General features: G+C 54.9%; 1 protein-coding gene across 5 annotated transcripts in view; it reads right to left on the reverse strand.

The window, feature by feature from the left end:
- BCL9L (BCL9 like) overlaps positions 1 to 18,060 on the reverse strand; it is a 55,338-nt gene that overhangs the window by 22,592 nt on the left and 14,686 nt on the right. For 2 of the 5 annotated variants that reach the window (XM_015298270.4, XM_046903816.1), the window contains exons 2-5: positions 4,216 to 4,579; positions 2,067 to 2,189; positions 738 to 948; positions 156 to 240 (exon numbers count right to left, since the gene is read on the reverse strand). In XM_015298270.4, coding sequence (XP_015153756.1) covers positions 156 to 240; positions 738 to 948; positions 2,067 to 2,189; positions 4,216 to 4,516 — 720 coding nt within the window. In that variant the 5' untranslated portion in view covers positions 4,517 to 4,579. Of the gene's footprint in view, positions 1 to 155; positions 241 to 737; positions 949 to 2,066; positions 2,190 to 4,215; positions 4,580 to 12,705; positions 14,652 to 18,060 lie in introns of those variants that run through there. The other 3 variants (XM_046903815.1, XM_040652204.2, XM_046903817.1) reach the window with 2 other exon arrangements.

The following is an 18,060-nucleotide window of genomic DNA, read 5'->3' on the forward strand; positions in this document are numbered from 1 at the left end:
TGGCTTCAGAGAAAAGCACTTCCCACACTGCTGAAAGGGAATTCTGACTCTCTGCTCCTCCACAGCTGGGCCAGGAGCTGGGGGAAATAGCCATGTCAGAACGGAACGGTCAGCAGCACTTGCCAAGAGGAGCATTTGGTCCATGGCCAGTATACCTGGTCTAGCTTTGCCCGCGGGACGTTTTGCTGATGATAGGCCAGGATGGAGTCAGCTCGGCCCTGCAAGACAGCTTCCGCAGCTCTGGGGAGAGAGAATCAACCACTCAAGATCAGACATTGTGCCCCATCCCGGGCCCCAGGCACCACCTCCTCTCTTCAGTCCTATGGGAACAGGGAATTCTTAGGTCGATAGGAATAGGGGGATATTCTCAGAGTCCTCCCACCTGTCCTGCACAGGCCACAGTGAGGTTTCCCAACTGAAGATCACCTGCCTTGGAATTTCCCTCTTCCCATGTCCTGTGCTGGGCCTTCTGCTCTGCTTTGTGCCTGCTGCTCCATGCTGCCCTATAGGTGGCTGTTTCCAAGACGCTCTACCACACATGATATACGAACTAGCAAAAAGCCCTAAAACTCAGTCTCGCTGGGCTCTATGGCTGAGACAACGCAGAACAGAAGTGAGGAACTGAGTGCAGAACACCAAGCGTTCCATGGCATTCCCTGTGACAACCCAACCCCACAGACTCCTCCACATCGGCAATCCACACTGCCGTGGGTGAATGGACAAGATCTACTGCTTACGTGTTAGCAAGGTGCGTTGTAAAGACGTAGACGAACTGCGAAGGCTGCTTTCCTGTTCCACCACCTCCACCTCCCACACCATCCGACCGTAAGCCCGGGGCAGTACCATGAGGTGTGCTGGAAGAACTGGTCTCATTCAGGTTTGGCAGCGGGTTGGACCCTGGGCCAAGCTGCGAGGCCGTGGACATCGCAGGATCTGCTACATTACAATCTGTGGGAGCACAGGACAGGAGTTACTAAAACCAGCGCTGCGAGAGAAGCACAGCAGCCTATGCTGAATGGCACTGCTGTCTGGACCAGAACGAACAGAGGAGATGGAGGGAAGCAGGAAGGCTCCCGGCACCACCAGATGGCAGCACCCGACCGGCAGTCCCCGCAATCTTGGTGGCCGATGTCCCCAGGCACATAAGCGGCCCAACTCCTCCTTTGGTCTCTCCTTCATCTCAGGGTGGCCCCAGGCTCATCTCATCTCCCTTCCCATGGTGGTAACAACAGGCACCCGGGTAGCAGGGGAAAGAGGAGCTGCTTTTCGCCAGCGATAATTATTAATCATCATTAATTATTGAGTAATATTCCTAATTAATATTAATAAGAGCCGTAATTAACAACAGCATTCGTTGCTTTCCTCTTGCTCAGCTCCTTACATGCACTACAGCCACGGAGCCAGGCCCGCTCTTCTCTTACCAACAGTGAACACTTGGGTTAGCAGTCAGCCTGGGGCAAAGCAGTGGCACTGAGGGATGTGGTCAGTGGGCAACGTTGGTGGTAGGTGGACAGTTGGACTGGATGATCTTGGAGGTCTTTTCCAACCTCACTGATTCTATGATTCTAACCAGCTGGCAGGAAAGGCTCGCAGTCTTGCCTTCCATCCTTGTGAGCCACACAGAGATGTGGAGATAAACATCTCGGGGAAGACGGCTGCTGTGCACTGGCAGGCACGAAGGCCACACGTCACATAGCTTTATGTGCCTGTTTGCTGACTCACAGCGATACTCAACTGCCACACAAGGGAGAGTACTTCTTCCAAAGAGAAAGAAGCAGCCGTGTTATTTCTAACATCCCGCACTCCGGTGGGCAGGAAGAGATGGAAATTAAAGCAACCAGATCTGAAAGTTCACCAAATCTTTACACCTACGTGATTTCAAAACATCAGCATGAACTTTGGGAATAGCTAGCTGGGCTTAACTAATGGCCGTGGCTGGAAGAAGAACTCCCTGCTCATGTTGGCCAGCTCAGCCTTGCCTCAACCACTGTCAGGGCACCACGAGCACTTTTAGCCTCATTTGCACAGTTGAAGGTATCTGGGCTGGTGAGGAGGTCAGCACTCACTGTGTGCACTGCTGATGGGCTTGTCGTCTTCCTCGCTGTCTGGCCCAGAGCACCATTCGTCCCCACTGTACGGCTGCTTCCTTTCCAGCACACACCGCCGCTTGCTGCGGGGAGCCACGTCGCCTGCAAAGGACACGAGAGTCAGAATTGCTGAAGAGGGCTGGCAGGGGGCTGGGAAGGCTGGGGCTCTGCCTGGCTGCGGTGAAAGAGGTTGGGGAAGCACGGTGTGCAAGGCTAAGCTCTTCAGCTTGGAGCTCACCAAAGCCCAGGCTCGCCAACCACGTCCTGCAGGTATCTGGGCTGGCACTGAGACATCATCCCCTGAGTGGTGGTCAAGGGACAGGCTGGGGATGGCATGCCAAGACCCCAGGTGGCAGCGGGACCCACACAGGGCTCGGCCCTGCTGTCAGACATGGCCTCCTGTACTCCGAGCACTGTGCCAGAGCTGCAACACAATCCCTTCCAGCAAGGCCTTGTGAGAGGCCCGGGATGAAAGCCCTTCAGCAGCAGCACTGCCTGGCCTGAGGCAGCCCTCACAGAACATCTCTGCAGCCCACGCTGGGCTCAAGCTGTTACCCTTTGGCTGAGGATGCTGGCAGCTCAATGGACCCAAGGATGATCCTGTGGGCACAGCCCAGATGCTCGCTCATTGAGAGAGGCACAGCACCGGCTAACAGGAAAGCACCATCAGTACTACATGTCTGCCATTCAGAAAAACTCAGTCTGGCACAAGAGACAGACAGGGAGCTTGTTAGAGGCCTGCTAAGTTCCTCCCCCTTCCCTCACCAGCTCCCACAACACAGATCCTGCGAGAAGACCTCCCAGGTACTTGTCTTGCTCAGCACCAGCAGAGCACTGAATCCTGCAGCTCCCCACCAGGCTGGCAGTCAGCACTCAAGATCACTGCCTCATCCCTGTCCTCCTCCCTTTCTCCACACATGCACCGGCTCTGCTCCTCCGCAGGTCTGCATCCCACGTGCACAGCCGTCCATCCTCCTAGCCACACACGGGGCTGCACGGCTCTCCTGATGAAGTGCTGAGCAAGGCTCTTTTTTGTGCGTTTTTTGTTGGTTTTTTTTGCCTGGCCAAGGGCTTCAAAGGGCAATCAGTGGTGAGAAAGGTCATTAAAAGACAAGTAAAACCTGAAGATGTTCACATCTTTGGAAAGAACTCTGCTGTTCGAAGCCATCCATCAGGCAGGGGTCTTTACACCCCCTCTAAACTCAGATGCTCCCTTGATTTCACAGCTCAGGTTGGGGCAGCTTGGAAAAGAAGCAGCTTGCCTGAAGGCACCCAGGAACTCGGGGTTAGGAACAGAGACCAGATGACCTTCAAAGGTCCCTTCCAGCTCTGAGGATTCTATGATTCGACGATGGATAACTTCCAGCTCTGTGCTAACTCCAATGTAACACCGTCTGATCACTCTTTTGTACATCATCTAGAGGTTTATAAGCCGTATTAATGCAACACGTCAGTGAGCTGCAGGAGGATTCAGGCATTCCTGATCATGTTATTTTAGTAGTTTTCCTGTGTCACATGGAGCCATTGGGCGCCAAGCTCTGCGAGATGCAGGACAGCATGGGGAAGGCTGGCCGGGACAGGGGAGTCAAAGGATTTGGAAGTACTGACTCAGCCCTTTTTTAGAAGCCAAGTGTTTCTACACAAGAGCCATCCACAGCTAACAAAACCACAGAGCTGTTCAGACAGCGACCCTCACAGCACCTCCTCACTGACCAGGCAAGGAGCTGAGCAGCTGCAGGAACACCACAACAGCAGCTTTGCCAGCAGTGAGGAGACAGAGAACAACTAAACTCTGTCCTGAGCTGAAAGTCTGTACGTTGCAAAGCAGAGCTGCCCAGAACAGCATAAGTGAAGCAGGCTCTTGTTTAGCAGGCCTCAGAAGCCCATTCAACCCACAGTTGCAGGCTCTTGATGTAACCAGCAGTTTAGGGAACGACAACGCTCAGCCGCTCTGCTCCCAGAACTGCAGATGAGACAAGTGGTGATGCACAGGCTGCCGGGGTAGGTCCAAAGAGAAGGGCAGCATAGAAACACAAGCCGCTCACAGCTGCTCCCATCCCCGCTCCTGCCAGGATGCTTGGAGCAACTGAGAGAAGGACTTCTGAACCACAGTTCAGGAGCACATTACCTTTCGATTCGGTGTCCAGCGACGGGGTGCCGGCTTCTCTCTGCTCTCCGGAGTCCACTGAGATGCTTCGTTCCCGTTTCACCTTGCCTTTCAAGGAGCTGAAGTTCGGGACAGTGTTCTGGCTGTTTTTCAGTCCAGAGTTGCCAGGGGAGATCTGGGTGGCCTTGCCGCCATGGCTGCCCGCACCCACACCCTTCGAGCCCAGGTTGCAGGTGGGTGCTTGGCTCACGTTGTGGTGCTGGGCCGGGGCACCGCTGCTGCCTGCCTTGCCATGGCTGGGCAGTTTGTTGTCAGGGTGCATTGGATTGGCTGAAGCGTCCCACAGCACCAGTGGAGGGAGCTCCCAGGCCCTTCTGTCACAATCCTGCAAGAGAAGAGGGCACAGGGTGAGCACGGCGCCCCACACAGCAAGGCAGAACCCAGAGCTGCTCATACGACATCGCTCAACCTGCAGCTCAGCAGCCAGCCCTGGGCACTGCTGTGTGCATCCCTCATGGCTTATGACTGCCTCTGACTTCCCGCATGGGACAGGCACTGCAGGATCTCAGCCAACCCCATCTCGGGAGCACCAGAATGGCCTGCTTAGGGTGCCCATCTCCAGCTTTAGGGATGCAGCTCTTGAACAAAGATCTGTAGTATATTCATCGCTAAAGCCTCTGGCAGTGCTCGTGCAGAATGAAGAGCATCCCAATGAGAACCGCTCCTCAGCTCTCCTGCATCAGGGCCTCACACTGCCCTGTTACAGCCCCGTCATTACTCTTCTCCCTGCCACAGGAGAGTTTGGGAAAGGAAAGCAGGCCGCGTGTTTGGGGAAGTTAATGTATCCCTGTCTGCTTGCATACTTCTATGTTGTTTGCATGACACCCCTCCACACAGGCAAGAACCTTTCCCTTGTATAGGCAGATGCATTTCCCAGCATGCAGGGGTTACTGAGACCACGCTCCTCCCATCTGGATTGAGCAGCCCAGATGCTGAACACAGATTTTTTCTACCACCGTGGGACAAGCAGCACCAAACCCCGCAGCTCTAAATAGAACACAGTGCCCAGCAACACCGTGCACACCACCTCCAACTTGCTGCTGATGGCCGTGAGGCACAGCCTGCATCTTGCAACCGATTGCCAGGGAGTTCCCCGCCTGTAAAATGGACTTCGCCACACCTGCTCCCTGCACCAGGGCTGGCTGGTGTGCAGCAGTGTGCAGCAGAGCCTGGCAGAGCAGCATGCGGCAGAAGCCCTACTGCACAGCCCTACTGCACGGCCCTATTGCACAGAGCCCTACTGCACAGCCATACTGCACACAGCCCTACTGCACAGCCCTATTGCACGGCCCTATTGCACACAGCCCTACTGCACAGCCATACTGCACACAGCCCTATTGCACAGAGCCCTACTGCACAGCCCAATTGCACACAGCCCTACTGCACAGCCCTACTGCACAGCCCTACTGCACACAGCCCTACTGCACAGCCCTATTGCACACAGCCCTACTGCACAGCCCTACTGCACGGCCCTATTGCACAGAGCCCTACTGCACAGCCCAATTGCACAGAGCCCTATTGCACATCCCTACTACACACAGCCATACTGCACATCCCCACTGCACACAGCCATACTGCACAGCCCGCCCAGGCGTTCCTGCCTAGTTAGCAGCATCATTTGCGCACAGCTTGCCCTATCACCGCTCCCTAACTAGCAACTCGTTAGCTGCTCCCTCCTCCTCCCCGCACACCTCTCTGAGGGCTCCGCTTTAGCCCGGAGGAAGATGGTGAGCCACAGTGCTGATTAATTTTCACAGCACATAAGGGAGTTGCTAGCCCTTTAAGCGTCAGCCAGCCTTGCTCGCGCGCTCTCGTTCTCTGGGGACCTATTAATAGCAGCTGGAAAGATCACATCACTCTCTGGATATTTATACCCCTCATTCCACACCAGGAGAGATTTATGTCAGAGCCGCGGTCCCAGTGCCTGCCCAATTGCTCTGTCAAAGCGCTTGCAGGGGGAGGGGAGTGGAGTGGGAAGGGAGACACAGAGAGGGCAAGCGGGGAGGAGGAGAAGGTCCATATGGCACAGACTGCGGCATTAAGCGCACATGCTGCCTGCAATCACAGGCTGGCCAGCCTCGGGGAGCCTTCACCCCGCTGGAAGAGGCTGCTGCCAGACAGCATTCCAGGGAGCGAGCCCTGCAGCAGCTCGTGCCGCCGGTGGCCCCCATGGCCCCCAGCCCTGCCTGCTGCTCCACCAGCTCCACACCGCGCAATTTGTGCAGCACATTGCAGCGCTGTCCTGAGGGTCACAATCTGATGCACACCCAGATGCCGCCAGATCAGCAGAGAGGAGCTACCGCCACTGCTGCTATCAGGAGGAGACGCCAGTCCGCCTGCGGCACATCTGCATGAACACAGTATTTCATTCAAAACAGATCCCAAAGTGCTTCACCAAACATGCTCAGCAGCACTGCAGCACAACCCGAGCTGTAGCTCAGCACAGCACAGATGTGAGCGTGCTGAGGAAGGAAAGAGAAAGCCAGATCCCTGCTAAGACCATGCCCGCAGACTCCAGGCTGATGGACAAGATGCACCCACCGTCCCCCTGGTTCTCGGGTCAAACTCATTCATCAGTGAGGCAGAAGCTGGAAGGTCCCTCCCAAAGGGCCCGGTAGTAACAACAGCCTTTTCAGCAGCCAAGGAGCCACAGAATGGCTCAGGTTGGAGGGGAGCTCAGAGCCCACCCAGTGCCACCCCCGGCCATGGGCAGGGCTGCCCCCCACCAGCTCAGGCTGCCCAGGGCCCCATCCCACCTGGCCTTGAGTGCCTGCAGGGATGGGGCACCCACAGCTCTCTGGGCAGCAGTGCCAGCGCCTCACCGCCCTCTGGCCAAAGGATTGATTCCTCACATCTAACCCACACCTCCCCTCTTTTAGCTTAAAGCCATTCCCTCTTGTCCTACTACCATTCTCCCTTGTCCTGCTGTATAAAAGCACATTCTTTCCTACAGACATGCCTACCACACCACATCCCCATCATATAACCTCTCACTGCAGCTAATCACGGAAGCTCACCATGCAAGGTGCTTCACTCACAGACACCACGCTGATGGCCACCCGCCTCATGCAGCATGGATAACCTCAGCCAAACATTCCATTCAGGAAGACCCTCAAAATCCCTCAAAATGCCACGAGGGAGGATGGCCATCAGCCCTGCAGGACCCAGCAGCCATCGCAATGAAACCTTCGGGTGCAGAGCAGCCTCACTCGCTGTGAGGTCCCCTACAGAACATTGTGTTCTAAGGGCATCTAATCAGCACTCTTCCTCCTTTCATTTCGGGTGCTCCAGGGAGGACATCCCATACCTGTCCTCAGCTGATGACAGCACAGAAAGCCACCCAGAGCTGACTGTGACCCAGGGAAATTCCCCTATTCCGTTCTTAACAGAGCCCAGCCACACCACACTCACAAATCCTAACGGGAGAAAGGCCAGAAGCAACTGCCTGCAGATTCTACCGTGCTCTCAGAAGCAGCAACAGTTGGATCATGTTGAAGAGGCATGGCGGGACTCCACCCCAGCCTCCCATCTGTCTGGCTGCAGCACGCTGATAGACATCTTGATTGCTGCGAGCTCCTTGCACACACCCCTTCCAACCAGATTCCAGCAGGCATGCCACGCATCTGGGCCGCAGAAGAGAATTAATTAGAAAGAAGATACACTGACACGGGCAGACAAATGATCCAAAACGTCTTGAAAAGAACACGAGAAAAAGGGAGATTGCATAGAAATGTGGCTCCCTCTGCAATTTAGCAACACGCACGCTCCAGCCCAGCAGTTTTAAAGACAATAGAAAATCTAATTCCCAGTGGCTACAGCGAGGAGCCAAGACTCCTGGGTCCGAGCCCTGCTGCCACCAGATCCATGAGTGATCCTGAGCACGATGGGTTTTGTCTGCTTGCCTTCATTTCCCCATCAGGAAACGGGGAGCCAACCTACCTGATGGGGGGGAGGAGCACACAAAGCTCCATCGATAGCTCTGCTGAAAGAAGTGCTGTATCTAAATGCAAAGGGAGAACATTTGTGCCTTGTACGTCCGAAAAGCTTTAAATCAAAGACTTGGGCAGAAGATAAACCTCGGGTGAAAACAACCAGAAGTGCTTTCAGCACAGCTCCACTGCGCTCTGAACAACAGCAGAAGGGGAGGAGGAAGCTGGGCGAGGAGAGACCGGGCTGACAAACTCCCCGGTCCCGGAATTGATAGCTGATAGTTCAGGAAACCTGAAACCCCAACGCCTTCCCAGAGGACTTTCTGGTGAATCATGCTCCCACTCTCTCCGAAGAACAGCAACACAGATTCCCAACTGCACCACAAGTATGCAGAGTCTGCACTGCACGGCGCTGGGCAGGAGAGCTCCCAGCAGCACTCTGCCAGCCCAGCAATGAAACCTGGATAACTCTGGACTTGCTCACGGTGGATATCAGCCTCCTGAGCTGCACCGACATGCCCCACCAACAGCAGACAAGATGAGATGTGTTGTGATGAAGTGATGCAACAAGCAGAGAACCGAGCCCTGCTCTGCCAGCCAGCGCACGGAGTAATGGGCAGGCTGCTGCTGCAGACAGTGCTGAGCACATCACCTATGCTGGCAGCACAGCATTTGAGCACCGATCTTGAGACAGCCCTGATCCAAAACGTCCCATGGATACCACCACAAACTCAAGTGGGCTTTGAAGTTATACAATCACAGAATCGTTTAGGTTGGAGGGGACCTTAAAGACCGCCCAGTGCGGCCGCAATGAGGTCTCCCTGCAGCCTTCTCTTCTCCAAGCTGAACAAGCCCAGCTCCCTCAGCCTGGCTTCACAGCAGAGGTGCTGCAGCCCTCTGAGCATCCTCGTGCCCTCCAATGGACCCCCTCCAGCAGCTCCGCACCCCTCCTGTCCTGGGGGCCCCAGGCCTGGGCACAGCACTGCAGGGACACCCATCGCCAGCCTCCACCTGGACACAGAGCCACGATGAGCTCCTTGGCAGTGAGAGATCCCCAGCAACCTCAGAGGTTTCCTGAATTAAGTGTCCATGGGTCATCAAGAGACACCCCAAAGAGCTGCTGCCATCTCCTAAAAGCCTCTCTTACCCCCAGTCTGGGTGAGACCACGGCACATGGCCTAACACTGCCCTGAGAGCAGCAGCTGTCCCAGGGTTAGCAGCAAAAAGGGACAGCACGCTTGCAAAGAGATAACTCACTACTTCATTAAAGCCAAAGCATTTCACCAAGGCAGGGGCTATGACAAGCTTTCCAGAAGCAAGATTTCTGATGTCTAAGATTCCTGAATCATTTGTGATGTGAGAAAAAGACCAGATTCAGAAATTTGCCTTTTTCAGTGCAAAAATGATCGTTCCAAAACAATCTGCTTTGTGAGACCATTCAGCAGACTTCGATTCTGTTCCAGTGAGAAACAAAACCCCCCAAAACAGGAGAACTGCATAACTGCCATCCTGCTATCTCCAGCCAAGAGCCCACAATGAGCATCAGCAGCCCGAGGAGCCCTGAAAGCCACCCGAGCCCAACCAGCACAGCTCAGCACCAGCATGCCATGCAGCAACCGAGCAGCCACAGGAGTGCCTCATCGTTATCAAGCATCAGGAAATTATCTTGCTCTTATAGTGTCAGATGGATACCCTGGAGAAGCCCATTCACTTTTTGTAGCCTTTACGTGCCTTCTTCAATGGCAGAAGAGGTGACAGCCTCACAGCCTCTATAGGAAGATTGTAAAAGACCTGCACAGAAAACCTAATGCTCTGTCAAATCCTAGTGGTTCTCAGAGTCAGTTGGTAGATCCTGCTGCTCTCCTGTCATTTGGAGCTTCCTTGGGAATAATGCATTTCAGTAGGGCTGCTTGGCCACAGGTCTCAAAGGAGGATAAAATCTCAGCTTCACCTTCCCTTCCACCTATGGATTGACATACCCACGTGAATAATGCTCAGAAATGCACTCGGTGAGCTGTGCCTCACACTGCCCTCATACACTGACACTCATGAGCAGCAGGTTGGGAGGTAAGATCTTGAATACACAGCTTTCCCACAAGTCTCACAAGGGAGTCAAGTCTTGCCTGGAGTCGTGCAAGTCAGGTAAGGCCTGATGTGTTTGCCATAAAAGCACTGAATCATAAAGCACTCTTGATTGGAAAGGACCTTAAAAGATCATCTAATCCAAACTTGCATGGAAAATGGTGCCTAAATGAGATTACCCAGTGCCCCGTCCAGCCAACCATCCCCTAATCACCATGCAATTCCTGATGCTTCAAGTCAATTTTCTGTCCCTGACCTATAAAAAAAGTCTCCTACATTTCTTCAGCCCTTTCACAGATGGCCCTGGTTTTCACCACCCTCTCTAGGACAATTCATGTTTTTAGAGCCAACACCCATGCCATTCTGAGCTCTTAGAAATGCAGATTCATATACCTCCACCCATACTTCACTTCTGTTGCCAAGAGCAGTGCTAAGATACAGGGAGTACTTGGAACCCTGCCCTGCAGGACTATCCTTAAGTAGCAAGTAATCTGCAAAGTAGCCCTGGGACATTGGTGGGTAAGCTAGTTGTATTCCAACAAAAGCATCACAGAATGTCCTCAGATGGAGGGGATCTGGGCACAGCACTGCAGGTGGGGCCTTCCAGGGGCAGAGCAGAGGGGCACAACCCCCTCCCTCTCCTCTCCCTGCTGCCACCCCTCTGTTGCTGCAGCCCAGGGGACTGTCGGCCTTCCGGGCTGCAGGCGCACACTGCTGCCTCATGTCCCGCTTCTGTCCATCGGGACCCCCAAGTCCTTCTCCGCAGGGCTGCTCTCAACGAGTTCTTCTCCAGGCTGTGCTCATGTCTGGCACCGCCCCAACCCAAGAGCAGCACCTTGCACCTGGCCTTGTTAAACCTCATCAGGTTCCCATGTGCCCGCTTTCTGAGCCTGTCCAGGTCCCTCTGCATGGCGTCCCTTCCTTCTGTTGTTCCCACTGCACCACTCAGCTCGGTGTCATCAGCAAACTGCTGAGGGTGCACTCCATCCCACCATCTGTGTCACTGATAGAGATGCTGAAGAGCTCCGGTCCCAGGATGGACCCCTGGGGGACACCACTCATCACCGGCCTCCACCTGGACATGGAGCCATTGACAACAGCCCTCTGGCTGCGACCATCCAACCAATTCCTTATCCAACATATAGTCCAGCCTTCAAACCCATCTCTCTCCAATTTGGAGGTAAGGCTGTGGTGCAGGACTGTGTCAAAGGCACAACTCCAGGTAGATGACATCAGTTGCCCTTCCTTTGCCCACCAATGCCATCACTCCATCACAGAAGGCCACCGGATGGGTCAGGCACGCTCTGCCCTTGGTGAAGCTGTGCTGGCTGTCTCGGATCATCCCTTCATCTCAGTGTGCCTTAACATTTCTTCCAGGAGGATCCACTCCATGATCTTCCCAGGCACAGAGGTGAGGCTCACTGGCCTGTAGATCCCCAGGTTTGCCTTTCTCCTTTCCTTAAAAATCATACTTGGTCCCTTCCCACACACTGCCAAAGTAAGGGTTTCTGCTATGCTTCATGCGCAGAACAGGAGGGCAGTTAACTCCTGCCACCCCTTCACCTTCAACCCAGGAGAACCCAGCATGGTTCCCAGCCACTGGTAAGCAGACTGAGCACCCCAACCCACCGCTGCCCCACGGACTGTGGGGTGGAGCCACTAGGTGTCACCCTCACCCAGGGCATCCTCAGCCCAACGCTTGGTCCCATGTCCAGACCAAGCCCTCCTTCTGCATCCCAGCCATCAAACTGGGATGCAGACAGCTGTCCTGAAGGCCACAGCCATGCAGTCCTGGCAGATGTTTGTTGTCCTTCCTCAGAGAAACACAGCACAGAGGTGGCTGTTGCACACTGCAAGCTAGGGCTGGCGATCCTATTGCACCTTGCAGAAAAGCTCTTCCAAAACAACAGCCCTTGGCCAAGTGATGACCCTCTGAGATCTATGATGTAAACCCCAGCCTGAACAAGGGCACCTCCACCACCCCTCAATGCCTCGCGCCCCACTGCACTGCACAGCAGGATCTGTGCTGCAACAGTGTGCAACAAGCAGGTTTACCTTCAAGGACGCTCCGTAACGAAGAAACAACATGTGCCACAGGCAGGAAGGTTTGGAAAGGAGCTCATTTGTATTGTTTATATCTTCTGGTGTCCTACAGTTCAAGGCCTGCTCTGGAAACAGCCCCATTTTTGGGCAGAACTGGGCTCTTTTCCTGTGACCTGTCCCTGCACTAAATGCAACGAACAAAAGGCACATTGGGACTTTGTGAGGTGACAAAAGCAGAGGCTGGAGCACGTGCTGGCTAACAAACAGCCCAAATCACTGCATCTGTGTGCACGCCTCCAAGCAAGCACATGTGCACCGCTTCAGCTGGGACAGAAAGGCAGCAAAGGGATGGGAGAGCAAGGCTGGCTGCCCCGGCACCTTGCACAGAAATCCTTACCCATCTGCACTGCCTTCTGGGAGACCGGACTGCAGAAGGGATGCAAGAAGTCAGCAAACGCTCCTCTGTGATTATAAATAACAGCCCCAGCACACAGCAGAGCTTTGGCTCTATATTTAAACCTTGGCTGAGGTCACTTCCTTTTCCCAGCAGCTCCCTCAACCCCCACTCCTGCTCGCTCTTATTTGCATGCCATCATGACTCAGGCACATTGGGGTTTAAGGTCAAAGGGGAAGCAGGCGTGCATCTGCCCTGCAGGAAATTCCACCCTGGGAAACCCTTCGCCTTCCCCAGAGCTGATGGGGTGGGCAGTGAGGATCCGCTGCTGAGCAGCACCGGGTTTTACCAGCACAGTGCTGCTGGGGGCATGGCACAGGGATTTCCCCTCCAAGCGCCCTGCAAGGGCAGCTGCTCCACCTCCTCACCACGTCTCAGAAGCCTCCTCCGCATCCTAAGCTGAAATTTCCCAGCTTCTCCCACGTCGGGGTTGCAGAAAGGCATGGCCTGTCCCGCAGAAGCAGCCCAAGGTCCCAGGGGTTGCTCTGCCCTTGTACAAACCCTCCCACAGCTCGCCGAGCTCTTGCAGAGACATAATTATCTAACCCTGACCCATGCTGCCAACTTACAGCAGAAACAGGCAGAAAGTGCCAGAAATCAGCCCATCTCACTAATTGCAGCCCTCTGGAAGGGCTGCAGGATGAATGTTTAACAGCAGCCAAACGCAGACACCGCAAGGAGGGGCCAAGCAGCAACCTTTCCTCGGGGCTGCCCCCAGCCAGCCCCTCTTCTCCAACAGGAGAGAGATGCCTCATTGATTTATGGTGCAGAGTTGGCAAGGGCTTCCAAATCTCCTCCAGCCCTCACATCTGAGGCTCACAGGAGGCCCAAGTTTTGAGGTTTGCAGTGCTCTCTGTGGCCAGGGCCCTGTTCTCTGCAGCCAGATAATGCTCCCGACCAGTCTCACTTGCACTTGGTACAGTAACTGAGGGCATTAAGCACTCCCAGCTCAGCCCATACACTCAGCTCCAGTTATACTGTCCATTACAGAACCCAGAATGCACCAACAAGAAGAGTGATGGCATTGACAAAGAGTTGGGTACAGTTAGGGAGGAAGAGCGCAGAGGCTATCTAACGGGAGAACTGGAAACAACACCACTCTTGGAACTGGGATGGCTGTTTACATTTTCATATAGGCAAATGGGACACAGGGTTTCCAGTAACACTGACTGGTAAGCCGATTCAGGAGTCTCTGAGCCAGCACAACACAGGCCATGGTCGACACATCTGAAGACCAACAGCCAGAAGATTCCCATGCACAGCCTTGGCATTCCAGCCAAGAGTTTCTTCCTCCCCCTCATCCCACAGACTCAGGAGAGGAAATGTGGGACAAGGCTGGGGTGCTTGAGGCAGCCCTAAAAGCCCTCAGAGTCAGCTTACAGGGAGCTGCCCAGCGTCATGGACAGCAGGGATGGAGGCGGCGGTTCCTCCAGCAAAAAGCAGCACAGAGATGTCCGGTCCTTTTCCAGCCATGAGTTACTCGCGCTCTCCCGACCACAGACAGTGCATCTCTGGCTCTGTCTGTGACCCCTGGACATGAGCCTGCGTGCCGGCAGTGTGATTTGCTGGGGGGCAGCCCTGCCCACAGCCGAGGGTTGGGACAGAGTGATCTTTAAGGTCCCCTCCAACCTAAGCCCTTCTATGGTTGTATGATCACAGCGGTAAGGCATGAGTGCTCCTTCCAAGGCTGTGCATTTACAACAGGAATTAGAAGCAGGATCGGGAGCAGCTCTCTGGCCCGTGATCACGTTACAGGACAGGAAGGAAGAAGGCACTTTGATCAGGCTGGAATCGCTTTACACAGCTTCCACGCCGATATCTCAGCCACTGGAATTAGCATCCCAACACCCCAAACATCCCATTCCTAAAGACACTTCCTGCTCCAGCGTGTGTGTTAGGGCCGAGCAGCGCAGCTGCTGGCGGCTGTGCCAGGGTGGATGCAGGATGCTTCCAAACCAAGGTCACAGTGCATAGAGGCATGGAAGAGTACCTAAAGGGGCTGTGAGAAAGACGGGGACAGACTCTCCAGCGGGGTCTGTTGTGATAGGAGAAGGGGAAATGGCTTCAGACTGCAAGAGGGGAGATTGAGCCTGGAGATAAGGAAGAAGGTTTGGCTCTGAGGGCGGTGAGGCAGTGGCACAGGTTGCCCAGAGAGGCGGTGGTGCCCCGTCCCTGCAGACAGCCAAGGTCAGGCTGGACGGGGCTCTGAGCACTGCTGGAGCTGTGGCTGTCCCTGTGCACTGCAGGGAGTGGCACCGGGCGGCCTCTGAGGGTCCCTTCCAACTCAAAGCATCCTATGATTCCATGAAATGGAGGCTCAGCATGGCTCTGCCTCTCCATTTACACCTTCTTGAGTTCAGAGGTTTGCTTCCCCCAGCCGTTGCCCCTACACATGCTCAGAGGTGCCAGCAGCCTTCCAACCCACCCACTGTCCCTCCTGCTCCACCTGTGCCCCGTGGACTGATGCTGGCAGGCAGTGGGTTAAAACTGCCCAGGGAGCTGCAGGAAGCCTCCTTGCCTGCTCAGAACAATGGGGCTGTTGTGGAGGCCGGGCAAGTGTGGGCAGCTCCCTGGGACTGGCAGTTACCAGCCCGTTTGGTGCACCGCAAGCTCTCCTCCTCCACAGGCAGGTAGAAGGGGAGAGGTGGCTGCTGGTCTTTCCTGCAAGCCTTGGAGGAAAACAGCCAGCCCGGACACACGCATGCCATGCAACCTGGCTCCCACCAATGCACCTGGGTGCAAAATGCATAGTCACGCATTGGATCTGCAGCTAAGAGAGCTGGAAAGGACAAGGTGAGGTTGGAAGGGAAGACTCCCATCGTGAGATACACCAACAACATCTACACTGCACGTCATAGGAACACAGAATGGCTTAGTTTGGAGGGGACCTTAAAGATCATCTACTTTCAACCACCCTGCCGTGGGCAAGGTTGTATTTCTTAGGGTAGAGAACTGTTTAAATGTATTCTTCCTCTGTTCTTTCCAGCTCAGGAACTGTAAAACAAGCCTGAGACACCAGCAAGATGACGGGAGAAGAAGAACTTTTGGCCATCAAAACCTCTGGGAAACCTGAGAGCTCTTCAACTCAACTCACACATGAGCAGTGAGAACAGAATCACATTCAGGGAGGGGCTGAATGGGTGAAGGGCAACAGCAATGGTCTGGAATTGGGATGAATGAGCCCAGGGACCTGGAGGTGATGCTGCAGACTTCAGCTCCCAGCGCCTGCATTACTCTAAGCCTCAATGGGGGAAGGTGCAGCTCAGCAAAGACTCAAAATGCGTACAGGACTGAGCACAGCATTCCACGCATGCTGCTGTGCATGATCCCTGCAGGACTGACTGCCAACCCAGCACTGCAGCTTTACATTTCCCACCGGAGGGCATCATTTTCTTCCCAGCCTCCACATCACTCTCCCCTTACTGCTGCTGCTCATCTCAGCCAAGCCCACTTGGAGCTGCACTATGCAAGTTAAACACAAGACTACTTCAGGTCCCAAACAGGAGGCTGGCTGCTCCAAAGGAAGGGCTACGAATAGATCTGTCAGCACAAACACACTATGCTCTCTACTCTGCAGCCAGCACTGTTCAGAACAGCCCACGGATTTTGGTCTTCTCTAAATATTCAAGCAGGAGAGCCCAAGATGAGGGCAGGTGAGTCTCACAGGGCAGGGTCTAATCTCTGCACCTGTACAGGGCAGCAAACAAAACACGCTTTCTCTTTTCAACTAGGAACAGGAAGGATCTGTGCAATCTCTGCAACAAGAAGAAGAAAAAAAAATCATAGAACCACAGAATGGTTGGGTTGGAAGGGACCTGAAGGACCACCCAGCTGCAAGCCCTGCTGTGGGCCGGCGGCTGCAGGGATGCTGCAGGCTGCACCCACGGCCTCAGGCACTGCCAGCGATGGGCAGGATCTCATGGCCCAGGGAAAGCGGTGACCCCTGGCCTGAGAAAGTGCACGGGCAGGACTTCCAGACTGCCCCGACACGCAGCTCACAGACGGGACGGCGCACGCTCCGAGGTCACGGCCACGTTCCCTTCAGCTGCTGCTCCTTTCAGCATGGCTCCGAAGACCACACAAGGGTTAAATCTGCCTATAAATATCTGTTCTCAGCAGGGCTGCTGCTCCGAACCCTCCAGCCATCTGTTCTAGCTTTCCCCCATCTAAGACTCTAACATCTGAACCACGCTCGAAATTCTTAGGAGCGCTCCCAAAAATAGCCCAGCGCCGTGGCTGCGCTGTGTCTGTGAGCACAGCGGTGTGCACAGGGCCGTCTGTGTCAGCACAACCCCGAAGCCGTGCAGATAGGAACACGTCCGCGTGTGTGACGGCAAGCAGGCCCGCACCGGCACCGAGCCGCCTGCGCCCATGTCGGCGTGGGTGTGCCGGCCTAACCGCGGCTCCGCGGGAGCATGTTCACACCAGCACCGACCTGCGGCCGCGTGCAGCCCGCCCAGCAGCGCGGCAGGGCAGGGACCACGCGGGTTCTCTTCCCCAACGCTTGGCTCGGCCAACCCCACCTCCGGGCACCGGAGCCTCTCTGCAAGAGCAAGTAAAGCCTGATCGCTGCGTGAGGCCGCCCTGCTCCCGTCCAGCCGGGGCTTGCAGGATTTCCCCGAGTGCTGCATGAAGATGTGGGGCAAGGTTCGGTTCTAAGGGCAGGCACCCCCAGAGCCCTGGTGACTTCTGTGGTATTTGTGGACAGGGTTTGCAATTGCGGTTCTTCACGCGTGCTCTTCGTGGAGCTCCCCATCCCCGTCAAGGCCAGGTGGGATGGGGCCCTGGGCAGCCTGAGCTGGTGGGGGGCAGCCCTGCCCACGGCCGGGGGTGGCACTGGGTGGGCTTTGAGGACCCCTCCAAGCTGAGCTGTTCCACGATTCTACAGTTTCAGGCTTTTGCATGGGGATATGCTGGGAAACAGACTCAGCAGGCAGAGCCAACTCAGCTATACTGTATTTCTGACAGAGAGGGGGGGGGGAGAATTGATCTGGGTATTGATTTGATGCAGGAGTTGGTGCTTGTTTAAAAGTTTGCCCACAGGTCAGACCTTGTTACAAGCAGCTTTCCTGGTGATTAGGTTAGAAAGAAACTGTGCCAACAGTGCTAACCAGGACAATGTGGAACTGACAAGTCTTGTTTCCTACTCTCCAGTAAAAACAAAAGCAAACAGGTGAGCAGCTGGAGCCAAAATGGGGTTTTAGAAACCATCCCCAGGTTTCCTGCCAGCGTCAGTTATGATCAAACTGCAAATGCACTTCCAGTGTAGGACCGAGGAGTTCAGGGTTTGCATGGATT

Source organism: Gallus gallus, chromosome 24 (genome assembly GCF_016699485.2).
Source record: "Gallus gallus isolate bGalGal1 chromosome 24, bGalGal1.mat.broiler.GRCg7b, whole genome shotgun sequence".
Classification (NCBI taxonomy): domain Eukaryota; kingdom Metazoa; phylum Chordata; class Aves; order Galliformes; family Phasianidae; genus Gallus; species Gallus gallus.